General features: G+C 34.9%; 1 protein-coding gene across 3 annotated transcripts in view; it reads left to right on the top strand.

The window, feature by feature from the left end:
- LOC123527717 (uncharacterized) overlaps nucleotides 1-18,485 on the top strand; it is a 236,941-nt gene that overhangs the window by 155,128 nt on the left and 63,328 nt on the right. For all 3 annotated transcript variants that reach the window (XM_053523917.1, XM_053523916.1, XM_045307354.2), the window contains one exon: nucleotides 17,934-18,112. In XM_053523917.1, the coding sequence (XP_053379892.1) occupies nucleotides 17,934-18,112 (179 nt within the window). The remainder of the gene's footprint in view (nucleotides 1-17,933; nucleotides 18,113-18,485) is intronic.

Genomic DNA, 18,485 nt, shown 5'->3' with positions numbered 1-18,485 from the left:
CGTATAAACTTATATAGGGAAAAACTTAGAATCTTCATGTCCATAACTTACATCATTCAAATTTGGACCACATGTATAGTTTTGAGTGGCAAGATGAACCTTGACAAGAGTTGACCTTGATCTTGACCTAGTGACCTACTTTCACATTTCTGTACCTACACAGCCTTCAAATTTGCACCACATACATAGGCTTGTGTACTGAAAAAAACTTTGACCTTGTTATTGACCTAGTGACCTACTTTCACATTTTTGAAGGTACAGTTTTCAAATTTGGACCACATGCATAGTTTTTTGTTCCAAAAGAAAATTTGACCTTGATTTTGACCTAGTGACCTAGTTTCACATTTCTCAAACTACAGCCTTCAAATTTGAACCACAAGCTTACTTTTGTGTACTGAAATGAACTTTGATCTTGAGATTGACCTAGTGACCTACTTTCACATTTCTGAAGGTACAGGCTTCAAATTTTGACCCCTTGCATAGTTTTGTGTTCCGAAATAAAATTTGACCTTGATTTTGACCTAGTGACCTACTTTCACATTTCTCAAGCTACAGCCTTCAAATTTGAACCACATGCATAGTTTTGTGTACCGAAATGAACTTTGATCTTAAGATTGACCTAGTGACCTACTTTCACATTTTTGAACGTACAGGCTTCAAATTTGGACTGCTTGCATATTTTTGTGTTCTGAATTGAAATTTTACATTGATTTTTATCAATTACCTAATTTCACATTTCTCAAGCTACAGCCTCCAGATTTGAAGCACATGCATAGTTCTGTTTACCGAAATGAACTTTACCTTGAAATTGATCTAGTGACCTGCTTTCACATTTCTCAAGCCACCGCTTTCAAATTTGGACCACATACACATTGTTGTGTACCTAAATGAAATTTGACTTTGATTTTGACCTTGAGCTAGTCTTGAAATTTGGAACATTCAAAAATGGCTCAGTGGATGGCGCCAAGATCAATCTGTAATCTCGTGTTAGGTTAATAGGTTAAAGGTCAAGGTCAGATTAAACCAGAATGGTAGTACTTTTGTTTACAGTAAGCATATAATTTCTGTTCCTTGTGCAATTACTAAATGCATCAAGGGGGGCATTTCGTGTTCGACGAGCTCTTGTTTATACTCGCGTTATGTTAGTACTTAAAAGTGATTTTGAATGTATATATAGGTACTCAAAAATATTATGGTATTGATACGTCGAGAATATTGTAGTATTGTATATAGGTTATACTAAAAAATAATGGTATATATAGTAATTTGTTTATAGTTTCTTAGAAATGACTTTAATATTGTAGGTACTAAAAAATAATGTTCATATTGTTTAAAGTACTCAAAAATAACTTCAGTATTGTATATACATACCCCAAAAAAACTGTAGCATTGTTTTAGGTTCTCAAAAATAACTGTAGCATTGTTTTAGGTTCTCAAAAATGACTGTAGCATTCGTTTGTTTAGGTACTCGAAAATAACTGTAGTATTGTATACATACTCAAAAATAACAAGTTTTGTATAGGTACTAAAATTAACCCGAGTACTGAAGAGATACTCGGAAGTAATTTGTAAGATATAAGCAGAAGGATGTGGAAAAGAATATACTTACAATGCTGACCACTCATGTTAAATGGTCAGCTGCCATTTTAGCTGCGTCCCTTGACTGGCCACTTACAACAGGTTGAACCGTACTTCAAGGTATAATTATCATATACAGTTGAACTTTGTTCTCTAAAACTCGGACTAAACACTACACTTCCCTTGAACTCATTGTCAGTACCTTGCAAAATACCTGTATAATGTATATTGTTCAAATTGGCTCTAACTACTAATAACTCCAACAAATTATGTCTCTCCTGGTGAGTTTGAGACTGAAGGGGCTCAAAAGTTGTTTTACGTTATTTAATTGCGACTTTATTCAGCAGACATCCAGTGCTAGTAATTGATTTATTCAGTCATCCAAAGTGTTTTATGATTAACCCTTGCCCTGCTAAATTTCTATTATGAACTTGTCCATCTTTCAATTTGGACAGTACCATTAATTATTAAAAGGGATGTATACCTAAAAGGTACTGACTGAATGGCAAACAGTGCAGGTCATGATCAGACTGCACAGAAGTGCAGGCTGATCATGATCTGCACTGGTTGCAAAGTGAGAATCAGGTTAAAGATTAAGAGAATGATGACGTATCACTGATACTCTTTCCTAGGTTTTCATTTTCGAAGTATTCAAATGCACATGACCATTTTCTACCTTCTTATCATATAAATAATAACAGTTGGTATAGCATTTTGTGTGAGAAACCCATGCCGCTTGGTATGGTTCAACATAAGTGCCCCTACCCCCTTCTTGGAGGAGCATCTTGCACCTGGCATTTGATTAGGGCTGGGACGATTTCAAAATTTTGAAACCGGTTAATCTTTTGTATGAAATCGAACCGAACTGGTTAATCGGCCGCCATATTGAAAATGCTGTTTGCTTTCCTGACGACGGTATCAAGGTACTTCCAGCAGCTGATTACATTAGGAACTTACGAACTGTATCCTTTGCAAACAATGAGATAATGATTAAGTCATATTTTGGTGTATTTCATTTTACACAAATCACGACAGGCAAATCCGATACTATTGACTATGTTCAATGTGTTTTAGCGGAAATATACTGCGGTTCTATGTGCTAGTCAAAGAAATGTATAAAAATAAAGTACAATTCATGATGTTTATTGTTTGAGAGCGATTAGCGGTTTTGCAAAATTGAAACTCAGGTTTCACCTAGTAATCAAATAGGATCCGATTAACCAAGTAATTGTCCCAGTCCTACATTTGATGATATTAGAAAATCAGGCAACTAAGGTTCCACCAAAGTGTCCCCACACCCTGCTTTGAGAAGAATTTCACATGTAACTTTTATGTAACTTTTAAAACATATTAAGTAAATTGCCGTTATATACCATATAGCAGAACTTATATTTCTGCCTTTTCTCTGCAAAATGAGGGCTTCAATCTATCATTTTAACGAAATTAAAATGCATAAAGGTTGGAAATGGGTACATAATTATACATTCAAACATAAATCTTGTTCAGTTTTGACCTGAAAATGTAGCAAATTAAAAAACTGGTATTTCCTTAAGGGATAATGACCCCCATGTTCATAAATAACAAGATATGTTTAATTAAATTTTAAGGTTTTTTTTTATTGCAATAAATATACACCAAGGTACCATTAAATATGTTCTGTATATAAATATACATATACCAGAGATTGATGGGATAGAAATTTCTGTCCCATGAGTATTTTGTTATAGTTCTGGTAGGAAATCAATGCAAAAACTCACTTTAATCTGAAAGAGATTTCAGTTTGTTAACATTTATTTTGGATTAATGTATGATTTTGAAATATTCATGGCACTTATTGATGTCTGACACTTATTGGGAGGTGTATAATGGTAAACTAATCAGCAATGGAGCTATGGTATAGTCAGCTATGGAGCTTTATACATCACAGTTCTGGGTTGGTAAATGGTAAAGGCAGCTGTGGAGTTTCATACATCACAGTTTTGGGTTGGTAAATGGTAAAGGCAGCTATGGAGTTTCATACATCACAGTTCTGGGTTGGTAAATGGTAAAGGCAGCTATGGAGTTTCATACATCACAGTTTTGGGCTGGTAAATGGTAAAGGCAGCTATAGAGTCATATTTCACAGTTCTGGGTTGGTAAATGGTAAAGTCAGCTATGGAGTTTCATACATCACAGTCCTGGTTGATGAATGGTATAGGCAGCTATGGAGTTTCATACATCACAGTTTTGGGTTGGATAATGGTAAAGGCAGCTATGGAGTTTCATACATCACAGTTTTGGGTTGGATAATGGTAAAAGCAGCTATTGAGTTTCATAGATCTCAGTTTTGGGTTGGATAATGGTAAAGGCAACTATGGAGTTTCATATGTCACGGTTTTGGGTTGGATAATGGTAAAGGCAGCTATGGAGTTTCATACGTCACAGTTTTGGGTTGGATAATGGTAAAGGCAGCTATGGAGTTTCATACGTCACGGTTTTGGGTTGGATAATGGTAAAGGCAGCTATGGAGTTTCATACATCACAGTTTTGGGCTGGTAAATGGTAAAGGCAGCTATGGCGTTTCATACATCACAGTTTTGGGTTGGTAAATGGTAAAGGCAGCTATGGAGTTTCATACATCACAGTCCTTGGTTGGTAAATGGTAAAGGCAGCTATGGAGATTCATACATCACAGTTCTGGGTTGGAAAATGGTAAAGGCAGCTATGGAGTTCCATACATCACAGTCATGGTTGATAAATGGTACAGGTGGCTATGGAGTTTCATACATCACGGTTTTGGGTTGGATAATGGTAACTGTAGCTATGGAGATACATACATCACAGTTCTGGGCTGATAAATGGTAAAGGTAGCTATGGAGTTTTATATACAGTGTAACTTCTGAAAACCGGACCTTCTAAAAACCGGAAACCTTTGAAAACCGAACGGAACTCAAAGTCCCCTTTTTTTCCTTCTTATTTCTATATATTTTTAACTTCTGAAAACCGGAACTTCCAAATTCTGAAAACCAAACGATTTTTGAAAGATTGTTTATATTTTAACACTAAAACTGACTTTCGAAAACCGAACAGCAAAATACTTGCCGGTCTGTCTTTAACATGTTTTTATCCAAAAACGCCTGTGGCAGATTGTCAACATGTTCTTTTGTTTATCTATTAGCGGCGCGCGTTTGTTTTGATACACATTTTAATCACAATGATCATTTGATGCAAAAGGAAAGAATTAATCAGCGATTACTTTAATTTGTTTTCAATATATAAAAAGTGATTTATTAAATATCTTACATGTGGAAAACTTTTGTAATGTTTGAATGAAAGAAATATTGATGTAGACGTGATTTAGTTACATCGATTCAACTAGGCTTTAACAACATCAATTGAATATTGATGAACTCGGGACTTCAAAGATGGTAAAATATAAGTGGAAAATGTGTGAGTAAATGCTACTATTGTTTTATATAAAAAAGAAAATTTATTTTACGTAATTGATTATCCTCAATGTTTGTAACATATAAATTTAATAATTATTAAATCAATTAATGAATCATTTTATACAAATTTGTACAATTAAAAATGATAATAATCTCCTTCATCCAACGTGTAAGAAAACATAACTCTAGTGCATAATGTCCACTTTGCCTGCAAACTTCCAAACTTCTGAATTCCGGAAATTTCCAAATATCGAACTTTTAGACTGGTCCTGAGGATGTTCGGTTTTCGGAAGTTACACTGTATTACAGTTCTAGGCTGATAAAGGATATGCCAGCTATGGTGTTTCGTACATCACAGTTCTTGGTTGGTAAATTCTATAGGCAGCTATGATGTTCCATACATCACAGTGTTTTTAGTTTATAAATGGTATAGGCAGCTATGGAGTTCCATACCTCACAGTTCTGGGTTGGTAAATGGTATAGGCAGCTATGATGTTCCATACATCACAGTGTTTTAGTTGATAAATGGTATAGGCAGCTATGGAGTTCCATACATCACAGTTCTGGGTTGGCTAATGGTATAGGCAGCTATGGAGTTTCATGTATATCACAGTTCTGTGTTGGTTAATGGTATAGGCAGCTATGGAGTTTCATACATCACAGTTCTGGGTTGATAAATGGTATAGGCAGCTATGGAGTTTCATACATCACAGTTCTGTGTTGGTTAATGGTATAGGCAGCTATGGAGTTTCATACATCACAGTTCTGGGTTGATAAATGGTATAGGCAGCTAGTATTTTAGTGATAGAAAGAAAGGGCAATCATATTTAAAGTAGGAGAATTATTTACTAATTTAAGTCTACATAAAGTTAAAGGACATTCTAATTTAATAATTCAACTGGTAGACAGTAAAATGATTATAATGCTAGTCTACAGTGATTCCCAGACAATCAAAAAGTTATACAGAGTTATGTAGCGTTTATATTATTGGGAGGTTGAGAGGGGAGGGGGGGGAGGAGGGGGAATGGGGACAGTGGTTTAAGGGAGTGCAAATTTAATTAGGATTTGGGAATTCAGATTATAAGGATAAGAGTGGCAGAGAGAAAAATACTAAAAACATAAATGATTAAATAATCAACCAAAACAATCTTACAAAAAATAACCTAACATTTCTTAACTGAATTTTTTTTATCGGCTGATGCGAATTCCTGCACATAAACTCCCGTCTGCTGCATACAAAAGTCTATTTTTATCAATGCATTGACTTACATCTTGCTGCAGAAGGTTGTATTGATTGGGTTTTAAAAAAAACCTTGCAGTTTTTATGTTAGCAAAGCAGACAGACTTATCTTTGCAATTCTCTATAAATGGCTCCTGAGCAGACATTTTTTAAGTATTGATCACTTGATGACAAGACTTTTTTTAATGCAGTTATGTAACTGACCTTAAAGTAGAAAATGTATATATTTTTAGGACTTTTTTTCTGTGCCGAGACAATTTGTACAGTATAATAGATTATTCAATAGCTGGATTGTAGCTGGTGTAAAATGGGGAAAAATGACTGTAGTTATTATAGTATATTGTTTAGTTTTTTTCAGCTTCTGGGAATTTTCCAAAATATTACCATTCTAGTGACAGCTTTCCAGTCTCTGTACACTTAGTAAGGACACAAGTAAAAGAAGTAAACACCTGGACATAATCATTTAGCACCATGAAATTAAATCGGATTGCTAACCTGCGAGACAATACACCATTTAGCACCCAGTCTGGGTTTTACTGGTTTAGTTTAGCATCCAGATTTTAATTTAGCTACCAGTCAGACTTCCATAAGGGGTTTAAACCAGGCTTGAATTTATTATCTAGGCAGATAGCATCCAATTTAGTCATGATTTTAGTATTAAGTTATATTTAAATGTGCATACAGTCTACATATCTATAAAAGATCAAGCCAGATGTTAATATAGCATTGAGACAAGGTTTAATATAGCATTGAGTCAAGGTTTAATCAAGCACTTAGTCAAGGCTTAATATAGCATTGAGTCAAGGTTTGATATAGCATTGAGTCAAGGTTTAATATAGCATTGAGTCAAGGTTAAATATAGCATTAGTATAGGTTTATAAGCACTAAGTCTATGTTTGATATAGCATTGAGTCAAGGTTTAATATAGCATTGAGTCAAGGTTTAATATAGCATTGAGTCTAGGTTTAGTATAGCACTAAGTCTATGTTTGATATAGCATTGAGTCAAGGTTTAATATAGCATTGAGTCAAGGTTTAATATAGCACTGAGTTAAGGTTTAATATAGCAGTGAGTCAAGATCTAATATAGCAATAGTCAAGGCTTAATATAGCATTGAGTCAAGGTTTGATATAGCATTGAGTCAAGGTTTAATATAGCATTGAGTCAAGGTTTAATATAGCATTGAGTCAAGGTTTAGTATAGCACTAAGTCTATGTTTGATATAGCATTGAGTCAAGGTTTAATATAGCATTGAGTCAAGGTTTAATATAGCACTGAGTTAAGGTTTAACATAGCAGTGAGTCAAGATCTAATATAGCAATGAGTCAAGGTTTAATATAACACTGAGTCAAGGTTTAATATAGCATTGAGTCAAGGTTTAATATAGCACTGAGTCAAGGTTTAATATAGCGCCGAGTTAAGGTCTAATATAACGCTGAGTCAAGGTTTAATATAGCCCTGAGTCAAGGTTTAATATAACGCTGAGTCAAGGTTTAATATAGCATTGAGTCACGGTTTAATATAGCGCTGAGTTAAGGTTTAATATAGCACTGAGTCAAGGTTTAATATAGCATTGAGTCAAGGTTTAATATAACGCTGAGTCAAGGTTTAATATAGCATTGAGTCAAGGTTTAATATAGCACTGAGTCAAGGTCTAATATAGCTCTGAGTCAAGGTTTAATATAGCATTAAGTCAAGGTTTAGTATATCACTGAGTCTAGGTTTGGTATAGCATTGAGTCAAGGTTTAATATAGCACTGAGTCAAGGTTTAATACAGCATGGAGTCAAGGTTTATATAGCATTGAGTCAAAGTTTAATACAGTGCTGAGTTAAGGTCTATTATAGCATTGAGTCAAGGTTAAGTATATCACTGAGTCTAGGTTTGATATAGCACTGGGTCTAGGTTTGATATAGCATTGAGTCAAGGTTTAATATAGCATTGAGTCAAGGTTTAATATAGCACTGAGTCATGGTTCAATATGGCATTGAGTCAAGGTTTAATATAGCACTGAGTCAAGGTGTAATCAAGCACTGGGTCAAGGATTAATATAGCATTGAGTCAAGGTTTAATGTAGCATGGAGTCAAGGTTTAGTCTAGCACTTAGTCAAGGTTTAATATAGCATTGAGCCAAGATTTAATATAGGATGGAGTCAAGGTTTAATATAGCATTGAGTCAAATTCTAATATAGCATTGAGTCAAGGTTTAATATAGCACTGAGTGAAGGTCTAATATAGCATTGAGTCAAGGTTTAGTATAGCACTGAGTCTAGGTTTGATATAGCATTGAGTCAAGGTTTAATATAGCACTTGAGTGAAGGTCTAATATAGCATTGAGTCAAGCTTTAGTATATCACTGAGTCTAGGGTTGATATAGCATTGAGTCAAGGTTTAATATAGCATTGAGTCAAGGTCAGTGTTTAATTTTGCAATAAGTCAGTATTTAATCCAGCATTTATTTAGGATTTGATATAGCATTGGGTCAGGCTTTAATCTAGCAATAAGTTGGTGTTTAATCTAGCATTTATTCAGTGCTTAATCTAGCATTGAGTCAGGGTTTAATCTAGCATTTATTCAGTGTTTAATTTAGCATTTATTCAGTGTTTAATCTAGCAATAAGTCAGTGTTTAATCTAGCATTAAGTCAGTGTTTAATCTAGCATTTAGTCAGTGTTTAATCTAGCATTTAGTCAGTGTTTAATCTAGCATTAAGTCAGTGTTTAATCTAGCATTAAGTCAGTTTTTAATCTACCATTTAGTCAGTGTTTAATCTAGCATTAAGTCAGTTTTTAATCTACCATTTAGTCAGTGTTTAATCTAGCAATAAGTCAGGGTTTAATCTAGCATTTAGTCAGGGTTTAATCTAGCATTTAGTCAGTGTTTAATCTAGCAATTAGTTATTGTTTAATCTAGCACTGAGTCAGTGTTAAATCTAGCATTTAGTCAGGGTTTAATCTAGCATTTAGTCAGTGTTTAATCTAGCAATTAGTCATTGTTTAATCTAGCACTGAGTCAGTGTTTAATCTAGCATTTAGTCAGGGTTTAATCTAGCATTTAGTCAGTGTTTAATCTAGAAATAAGTCAGGATTTAATCTAGCACTGAGTCAGGGTTTCATCTAGCATTTAAGTCAGTGTTCAATCTAGAAATAAGTCAGGATTTAATCTATCATTGAGTCAGGGTTTCATATAGCACTGAGTCAGGGTTTCATCTAGCATTTAAGTCAGTGTTTAATCTATCATTTAGTCAGTGTTTAATCTATCATTTAGTCGGTGTTTAATCTAGCATTGAGTCAGGGTTTCATCTAGCACTGAGTCAGTGTTTAATCTATCATTTAGTCAAGCATTTTATCCTGCATTGGCTCAGGGTGTAATCTAACACTGGTTTTAACCTAGTGCTTAGTCACAGTTTAATCTAGCATTTTGATTTAGTCATGCAGTGTTTATACTAGCATTTGGTATATTTGGTCAAGTGTTTAATCTAGGATTTAGTCATTGTTTAATGTAGTATTTTGTCAGAGTTTTATCTAGCATTTAGACAGTGTTTTTTTCTAGCATTGAATCAGGATTTAATCTTAACATTGAGCTAGATGCTGGGTTTAATCTTAACATTGAGCTAGATGCTGGGTTTAATCTAAGATTGAACTCACTACATGAAGAGGTGTTTTGTCACCATTAGAACAGTTGTTCTGGAATAACTAATTAAAGGAATACTTGTCATTTTAACAATGTTTATATATCTTTTTATGATGTGAGCACATGCTCTGTGAGATAACTAAGGTTAGAAAACACCATTTAAAAAAAAAAAAAAAAAAATCTTTAGTGATAAAAGTTAATCCAATTAACTACCAACTTAAGGGTGTCCTTCCGAACAACAGTGTAAAGCATCAAAGCATCTGAGGTGTCAGTATGACCCACAAAAAGAAACAAACATTATCAAAATATAAAATAGAAAGTGACCAGAAATATTTTAGGAAATAATTGTTTCACTGAAAGGATTTATAATATTGTATTTCTGTCAATGGTCACCATTTTATCTCTGTCTGTATGCTGAATCTGCCCTATATTTTCCCCCAAACCCCCGGACTACTTTCTGTACTTTTTTTATTATACCCTTATGAAAAACCTTCCCTATTGTCAGTGTGTGGTCAGTTTATGTCCAGTGTGTTTCCAGTCAATAATACTCTAAAATCCAGTTACTTGCCAGCCTATTTCCAGAGCTGACAATAAACTGATCCAGTGTGTTGCCATTGAATAACCATCATGTGTCCATGTGCTTGTCAGCTGATTTCCAGACCTGAAAACCAGCTGTAAAATTTAAATTCCAGTCTGCTGTCAGTTTATATACAGTTTGTTGTCAGTGATGTTTGTAATGACGTTTTAACAAAATTTCATTGAGTTTTCATATAAAACTATTTGAAGGAGCTAAATTATTATAGATGTATCTGGAAATAAACACTGACAACAATCTGGCAACAAACTGGTATGCAATGTCAATCTGGCAACACACTGGATACACAACTGACAACAAGCGGCTTTTTGGACTTTCCAGTCTGTTGTCCTTGTATTGTCAGTGCACAGCCAGTCAACTGGAAATATTTTTCTGACAACACACTGGCATATTGCCAGTGTGTTGTCATTGTATTGTCAGTGTATAGTCAGTCACAACGTGCCAGGCTCTCTTACATGGACAAGAGAAACACTTTAGCAAACTATCATTATTTAAAGTTTTAACTAAATTCCTTCCAGTGTTCCTGAATTCTGTACCAGTATAAACCTGTTCTCTGTAAGAAACTGCCAACTTCCCCACATGAATCAGAGGTGGATGACTAATGATTTCAGACACAATGTCATTTATCAAATAGTCACCGAGAACATAAGCCCCGTCCTAAGATCGAACTCGCGACCCCATGATCCGTAGATCGACGCTCTGCCTACTGAGCTAAAGATGGACTAGTATCCCAATATATCGCTTACTACTCAGTGTTACTAATTTTTTTTATTTCCCCCTAGGAAAATTGTCTTTATTACCATTGTATTGTCATAGCATTGTCAGTGTATGGGAAGTTTGTTTCCAGTTTAGTGTCAGTATATATTTTTTTTCTATTTATCCTTATTAATGTTTAATATGAATTTTAATGTGACTTAAAACCTTCATTTGCTTGTGACTCAATTTTAATACCAATTAAGATTTGCAATATTTCAGTTATCAATAATATAATACTGAAACCAAAGGAAATTTGACAAAGATTATGGTAAATCTGCAAGTTTAATTTTACAGGGTAGCGAAAATACATGACTTTTAAAATTTCTGCATCTGTTTAGCAAAAATACTTGTTGCGGACAGAATCTGTGTTACAATGAAAACAAGTAACTGTAAAATGATGAAAAAGTACCTTTACAATGTGCCCATCAGTGCTGGAAAACTATTGAAACCTGAAAATAGTTTTGGAGGGAAAAATGCAACACTCGGCCAATTTGATAAGGTGTCTTGTAATATCTGTTTTGCTGTGAAAATTGCTAAGATGGGTATATTGCCAGTGTATTGCCATTGTGTAGCCAGTGCATTGTCAGAATCTGCTCTGAGTAAATTTATATCCAATGTACTGTCAGACAAACAGAAAATCCATACAATATTGTCACTTATGTAATTTTTATCTCGATTATTCAAAGAATAGAAGTTATTGGACATGCCCCTATGTTTTTTTTTGTTTTTTTTGTTTTTGTTTTTTTTTTTTACAAAATTATAGATTGAAACTAATTACACACTTGTTCAATGTCATGACCTGACATGTACTAAGCAGGTCCCATAACTATACTTTTTTCCAAAATTAAGCACCTTTTTCCACATAGCATTTTTTGCTTAAGTTTTTGTATGCAAGCTGGTATCTCAGTACTCATTCAATTCGATTATAGAAATTATGTTTTTTATTTCCAGTTTCTTGCCATTTTCCTGCCAGATTTCTTCCAGATGCTGGAAACAAGCTGACAATATTGTCAGTGTGTTTACATGCTGATGTTATGAGCCAGTTTATTGTCATATAGTTTGCAGATTATTCCCAGAAACTGGAAATAATATGGAAATAGTGTCCATATTATTTTCAGCTAAACTTTTTTTCTTGGAAGTTTGTTCCCATATAGGAGTCAGATTATTTCCAGTTACCTTTTTTTTTTGACAGACTGTTGCCAGATCATTGACAGTTACCTTGCAGCTTAATGCCAGCTTGTTTCCATATTTCATTTTCGTAAGGGTATTGTTTCATTTCTTTATTCTGTCTACACTAAGTTACCTCCCTTTATAAAACTGAAGCATTTAAACTGATTTTAGAAAACACATACAAAGAACCTTATTTGGGTTTCATGCAATTCTTTTCAATGTTTTTACTAGAAAGTTCATTTTGCATTTCATCCTGACTTTCAAATGTTTCTTTTTAATATATTCAAATATAAAAGTATTATCATATCATTAGCATACTTATACAAAAGCCTATCATTTTACAAGTGCAACTCAAATATAAAGGTTACTGTTTTTTTCAGCTGGTTATACACAGTCTTTTACAGGATAGAAATATATTGTACATTGATTATAGGTATCTATCAAAATAGATTTTAGTCGAGTTCAGCTGAACATTCAAAGGTAGGGTAGGCTGTCACACTAGTATTATTACTCCCACGTAAAATATAAGGGACCAGTCACAGTCCTGGCCTTTGTAAAATACCCTGCTCAAAATTCGAGACTGTTACAAAGGTGAAAACTGGTCAGCCGTAATATGCCGGGTACCAGTCCATTCCACCTCTGGGCACAGTGAAGCTCTTCAGTGAGGAAGGTATGATTAGTATGTATGAGAAAAGGGACAAAAGCTTAAGGGTTTTGAGTTCAGTTTCTTGGGAAGATAGTGATTCTCGTTGCCAGTTTAATCAAAGATATTTGTCATCTACCTGCAATACATGTGAGAGGGTTGCCAGGTACTTGTGGAGAGAATGTTTAGTTCTGGTGTGGAATCAAAGAATACCAGGTAGGGTTATTGACCATTCATAATATTAATTCTGCTGAGAATTGGTGTTAAACAGATATTATAATCGAAACTCCCAGGCACACTTTTTGTTAATAATTCAGCTTGTTTTATCATCGAAATATTACTTTAGCCCTTACCCTGCTTTCTATAATGAACTTGTCCATCTTTCAATTGGACAGTACCATTAACTGTTAAAAGGGATGCTTACCAAAAAGATACTGGCTGAATAGCAAACAGTGCAGATTATGATCAGACTTTACAGAATGTGCAGGCTGACCATGATCTACACTGGTCGCAAAGGCAGAATCAATCGTGTCCAGCATGATAAGGGTTAATTGATACATGCAAGTTGTATAGGATGGCTGTTAGGAAGGTTAGGTTTGGTCCAGTTGTATATCTTTTCATTTTTTTTTTCGGCTCCACTATCTTTAATTTGCATATGGGCATGTTACTTTTGAAATGATGTGGCAATGTGAAAGTAGCTTAGATTAATATAAAAATGTTATTGAAATATTACGTGCTGCACGTGTTTCTCTCTTATTAAGAATTAAGTATGGTGACAATCCTACATCTCCTGCACCCAGTCTCCTTAAGTGTTTTTATATGCGATATTAATGCACAGTCTAGCTCCTCCAGACTGTAATAATTAAAAAATTTTTTAATGGAACCAGTCTAAGATATAAAAAAATCATTAGGAAACCATTCTAGAGTTTGAGACAGTGGAATTATTTAAAATCAATATGTGCAGGAAGATGCAGAATTTGGCACTTTCTTAAATTCCGCAGTGTCTGATTCCAGCATTGGGGAAACTTTTTTTTGCAATGTCAGACATTAAGAACAATGTCTGGGACTATTTCCATGTCTTAAAATGTAGGTCAGTAAAAAAATAACATTTCTGTAGTTTTTTTGTTTAAAAGCAAACTTATTGAACAACTGTCATTTGTGCAGTGCTGCTAGGCTTGTTCCATAAAAAAGAAAAATACAGCATAGACATTCTGCTACAGTATTTGTGTATATCAATTGATTTTACATGATCAATCTGTGACATGTAGATTTTTTTTCCAGTACATTATTTGAATGTAAATTTAAAACAAGGTTGTCAACGACCTGTAAAAAAGATGTTTTTTTTTTTTTTTTCATTTTTTTTTTCAAGTCTTAGGTAGGTAGCCATCAGTATTTCTGATATAGACTGAATTATGTGGAAAAACTGTACTGAAGCCATGCAGTTATTTGTGTACACAGACAACCATCAGTGTTCAGACATTGCCGTCCAAACTTGTTTATTTGTATAATACGTTGCAGCTATGACATGGTTTAGCCATGACATGATTTTGCAGATATCAGTATTGTTGCTATGACATGACTTGTGTAGATAGACATCAGTATTATTGTTTTGACATGATTTGTGTAGGCAGACATCAGTATTGGAGCTATGACATGATTTGTGTAGGCAGACAGCAGTATTGGAGCTGTGACATGATTTATGTAGACATACATTGGTATTGTAGCTATGACATGATTTGTGTAAACAGACATTAGTATTGGATCTATGACATGATTTATGTAGACAGACATTGGTATTGGAGCTATAATAACATGATTTGTGTAAACAGACATCGATATTGTAGCAAAAACATGATTTGTGTAAACAGGTCACTATTGTAGCAATGAACAGACATAGCTATCACATTTTTTGAGACAGACATCAGTAATGTAGCTATAGAATGATTCCCTACAGGCATAGTATGCATAAATACTGAAATTATTACCAGATTTCTGGAAAGAAAAGTAACTTTGAAAAGGTCTATCCCATTTAATGAGATTTGAATTTACTTTCTAATGACTAGTACACAAAATCCATGATGTAATATGTAACATAAATGTACCATAGAAATATTAAACATGTTTGATACAAAGTATGGATTTCAGTAGCTTATTCCCAGCTTGCTACTGAGCTTGTCAATAAGTTGCACAGAAAGCCAAAAAGCGTGGTAAATAATCTTTCAGGGTATTCCAAAGCTTCGGTCTCTTTCATTGTTTCCAAGAAGAAGTCCTATCCTAATATAGACTTGTCAGGATGGGCAGGAATATAGTTTTTTATACCAGTTGATAGACACAAAAGTAATTAACACAAAAGTAATTCTCATTTTTAAGATGAAAAATCATGATTTCAGAAGGGCTTCCTTGTCTTTAATACTTTTAAATATGATCCAAAATAATAGTGCAAAACATGGAACAGGGATTGACATTTTTCATCCCAGATGTCTGGCAAAACAAAGTCAATGTATGGCTTCATCCGTTCCTTTTTAGGCTTCATTAAAAAAACATTTGTTTGCGGTAACACGGCCTACCCATAAAAATTGCTGCGACCAAACTTTTTCTTCTAGCCAGTCAGATGAAAATTGTTTTTTCTCCTATTTGACTATATGCAAAAAAAATATTCCCTACCCACACAAAAAACCTTGGGTCGCATTACCGTAAACATGCAATTTTTTAATTATGGCCCTATGCCTCTACCCCACCCCACCTCCCCCCATTAACCGGATTTGCTTCAAACTTTCGTAGATGAACAACCTTGATGTGCAGATGACCATAAAGGAAGGATTTTTTTCTGTTTCTGTGACTATTTTTACCGCTGTTATGGCCCTTTGATAGTTTAGTTTGCTATATTTAATATAGAGAAAAATCTTGTGTGTCCTGTTGAATTCTGAAAACCCTATTGAAAGGATATGCTTGAAAGTTGAAGGACCTTCATGTGAAGATGACCATAAATAATAGACTTTTTTCTATGGGTATTTTTTCTAGAATTATGGCGCTTTCTTAATAACAACTTTGTTATTTAGAGGAGGGTGCAGTATGTGGGGACATCAGTGTCCTATTGACACAATTCTAGTTAATCTTTTAAGTTGAAGTCTTAGATATCTTCTCTATGTATAATCTCCAGTTTGTGATTAGTTTGCCCTTGTACCCTTGTTTGAGGAAAGCTTAAAAATCAGCAGAAGTAATTATGCCCCATTTCAAAGAAGCAGACTTGTATTGCCTTGCACCAGTGTTGGTCAGTCGGACGAAGGGTTTCCTTCCAAACACTTGAGAACCACTTGGCCAAATAGGGCCCAACAGGGCTTATGAAGTAGATTTCCCCAAATTGTTTTGGAGTCAATAGGTCAAAAGTCAAGGTCACAGGGGCCTGAATCTTGAATACTGTTTCCACTCAATATCTCAAGAACCACTTGACCCAGAACCTTCAAACTTGATAGCATGATTGGGTCAGAAAATCAAAGATCAAAGTCTCAGGGGCCTCAACCTTGAAACATTTTCTGCTCAATAAGCTGAGAACCACTAGACCCAGAACCTCCAAATTTGGTAGCATGATTGGCCATAAAATGTAGATTATTCCTTTTGTTTTGGGGTCAGTTGGTGAAAGATCAAGGTCACAGAGACCTGAACATCGCAAATAATTTCTGTTCAATAACTTGAGAACCACTTGACCCAGAACCTTCAAACTTGGTAGCATATTCAGCGTACGAGTAGATGCCCACTATGGTTTTGGGGTCAGTAAGTCAAAGGATGCTAGGGCCTGAACCTTGGAAATGGTGTCCACTCAATAACTTGAGAATCCTCTGTCCCAGAACCTTCAAAGACCGTTACATGATGGGACTTATGTAGTAGATGGCCATTTTTGTTTGGGTGCAGTATGTCAAAGGTCAAGGTCACAGGGGCTTGAAGTGTGAAAACAGTTTCTGCTCATTGACTTTATAACCACTTGAACCAGAACCTTCAAACTAGCATCATTGAACTTATGTAGCAGATTGAATTTATTGTTTTTTGGGTCAATAGGTCAAATATCAAGGTCACAGGGACCTGAACCTTGAAAATGGTTTCCTCTTAAGAACTTGAGAACCACTTGACCCAGAACCTTCAAATGTGGTAGCATGATTGGGCTTTTGAAGTAGATGACCACTATTGTTTTGGGGTCAGTAAGTCAAAGGACACGGGGGCCAGAGTGAACCTTGAAAACAGTGTCTGCTCAATAACTTGAGAACCATCTGTCCCAGAACTTTCAGATTCTGTTACATGATGAGACTTATGAAGTAGATGGCCATTTTGTTTTGGGTGCAGTAAGTCAAAGGTCAAAGTCACAGGGGCATGAATTTTGAAAACGGTTTCTGCTCAATAACATTAAAAACCACTTGACCCAGAACCTTCAAACTTACTGTCATAATTGGGCTTTTGAAGTAGATGACCTTTATTGTTTTTGGGGTTTATAGGTCAAGGTCACAAGGGCCAGAACCTTGAAAAAAAATTATGGTTTCTGCTCAATAACTTGAGAACCACTTAGCCCAGAAGCTTCAAATTGGTAGCATGATTGGGTTTATGAAGCCATAACAATGTCCTCTGTATGCCTTACTGCGTTTATATATACATATGTCTTACTGCGTCTATATATACATATGCCTTACTGCGTTTATATATACATATGTCTTACTGCGTTTATATATACATATGTCTTACTGCGTTTATATATGCATATGTCTTACTGCGTTTATATATACATATGTCTTACTGCGTTTATATATACATATGTCTTACTGCGTTTATATATTCAGAGATAGAAGACATAACAATGTCCTCTTTGTATTCTCTATATTATGTCTTTCTTTGTTTGTATATTGCAGGGGAGAAGCCATACCGATGTCCTTTAGATGGTTGTGATAAAGCCTTTGCTCAAATGTCGAACTTGCAGCACCACATGCGTCAACATGATAAAAGCACGTTTGGACAGAAACAGTGCATGTGCCCTTTCTGTGACCGTGGTTACGCGAGTGAAAAAAGTCTCAAGTCACATCTTAGCAAGGTAAATGGGTTTAGTTGTACTTTTTCAGCTAAGTGAGAAGACCACTATTGCTGGAAGGATAAGGTTGCAGACAGCTTGAATCAGTTGCCCCTTTATTCCATTAACATACCTTTCATGCTATCATGTTTTCTGTAATTTGTTCACCTTGCTTGCTCGCCAACTTGCAAATGAGATGTGAGTTGTTGCATATGCAAATAGGCTGCATGAAAAACAGTTATTACAGTACAAGGACCACTGATATTTTTACTTAGGTAGAAGTTTGCAAATTGAGTGCATACAAAAATGTAGAAGACAAAGGAGGATCCAAGGGGATGGAAAGTAGCCTGTGTGACCCCTTCCCTCCCTTCTCCCTCAAATGTAGCGAGCATACACT

The sequence above is a fragment of the Mercenaria mercenaria genome, chromosome 14 (genome assembly GCF_021730395.1).
Source record: "Mercenaria mercenaria strain notata chromosome 14, MADL_Memer_1, whole genome shotgun sequence".
NCBI classification, from domain to species: Eukaryota; Metazoa; Mollusca; class Bivalvia; order Venerida; family Veneridae; genus Mercenaria; species Mercenaria mercenaria.
The sequence above is the reverse complement of the archived record's forward strand: the minus strand, read 5'-3'. Positions and strand labels throughout refer to the sequence as shown.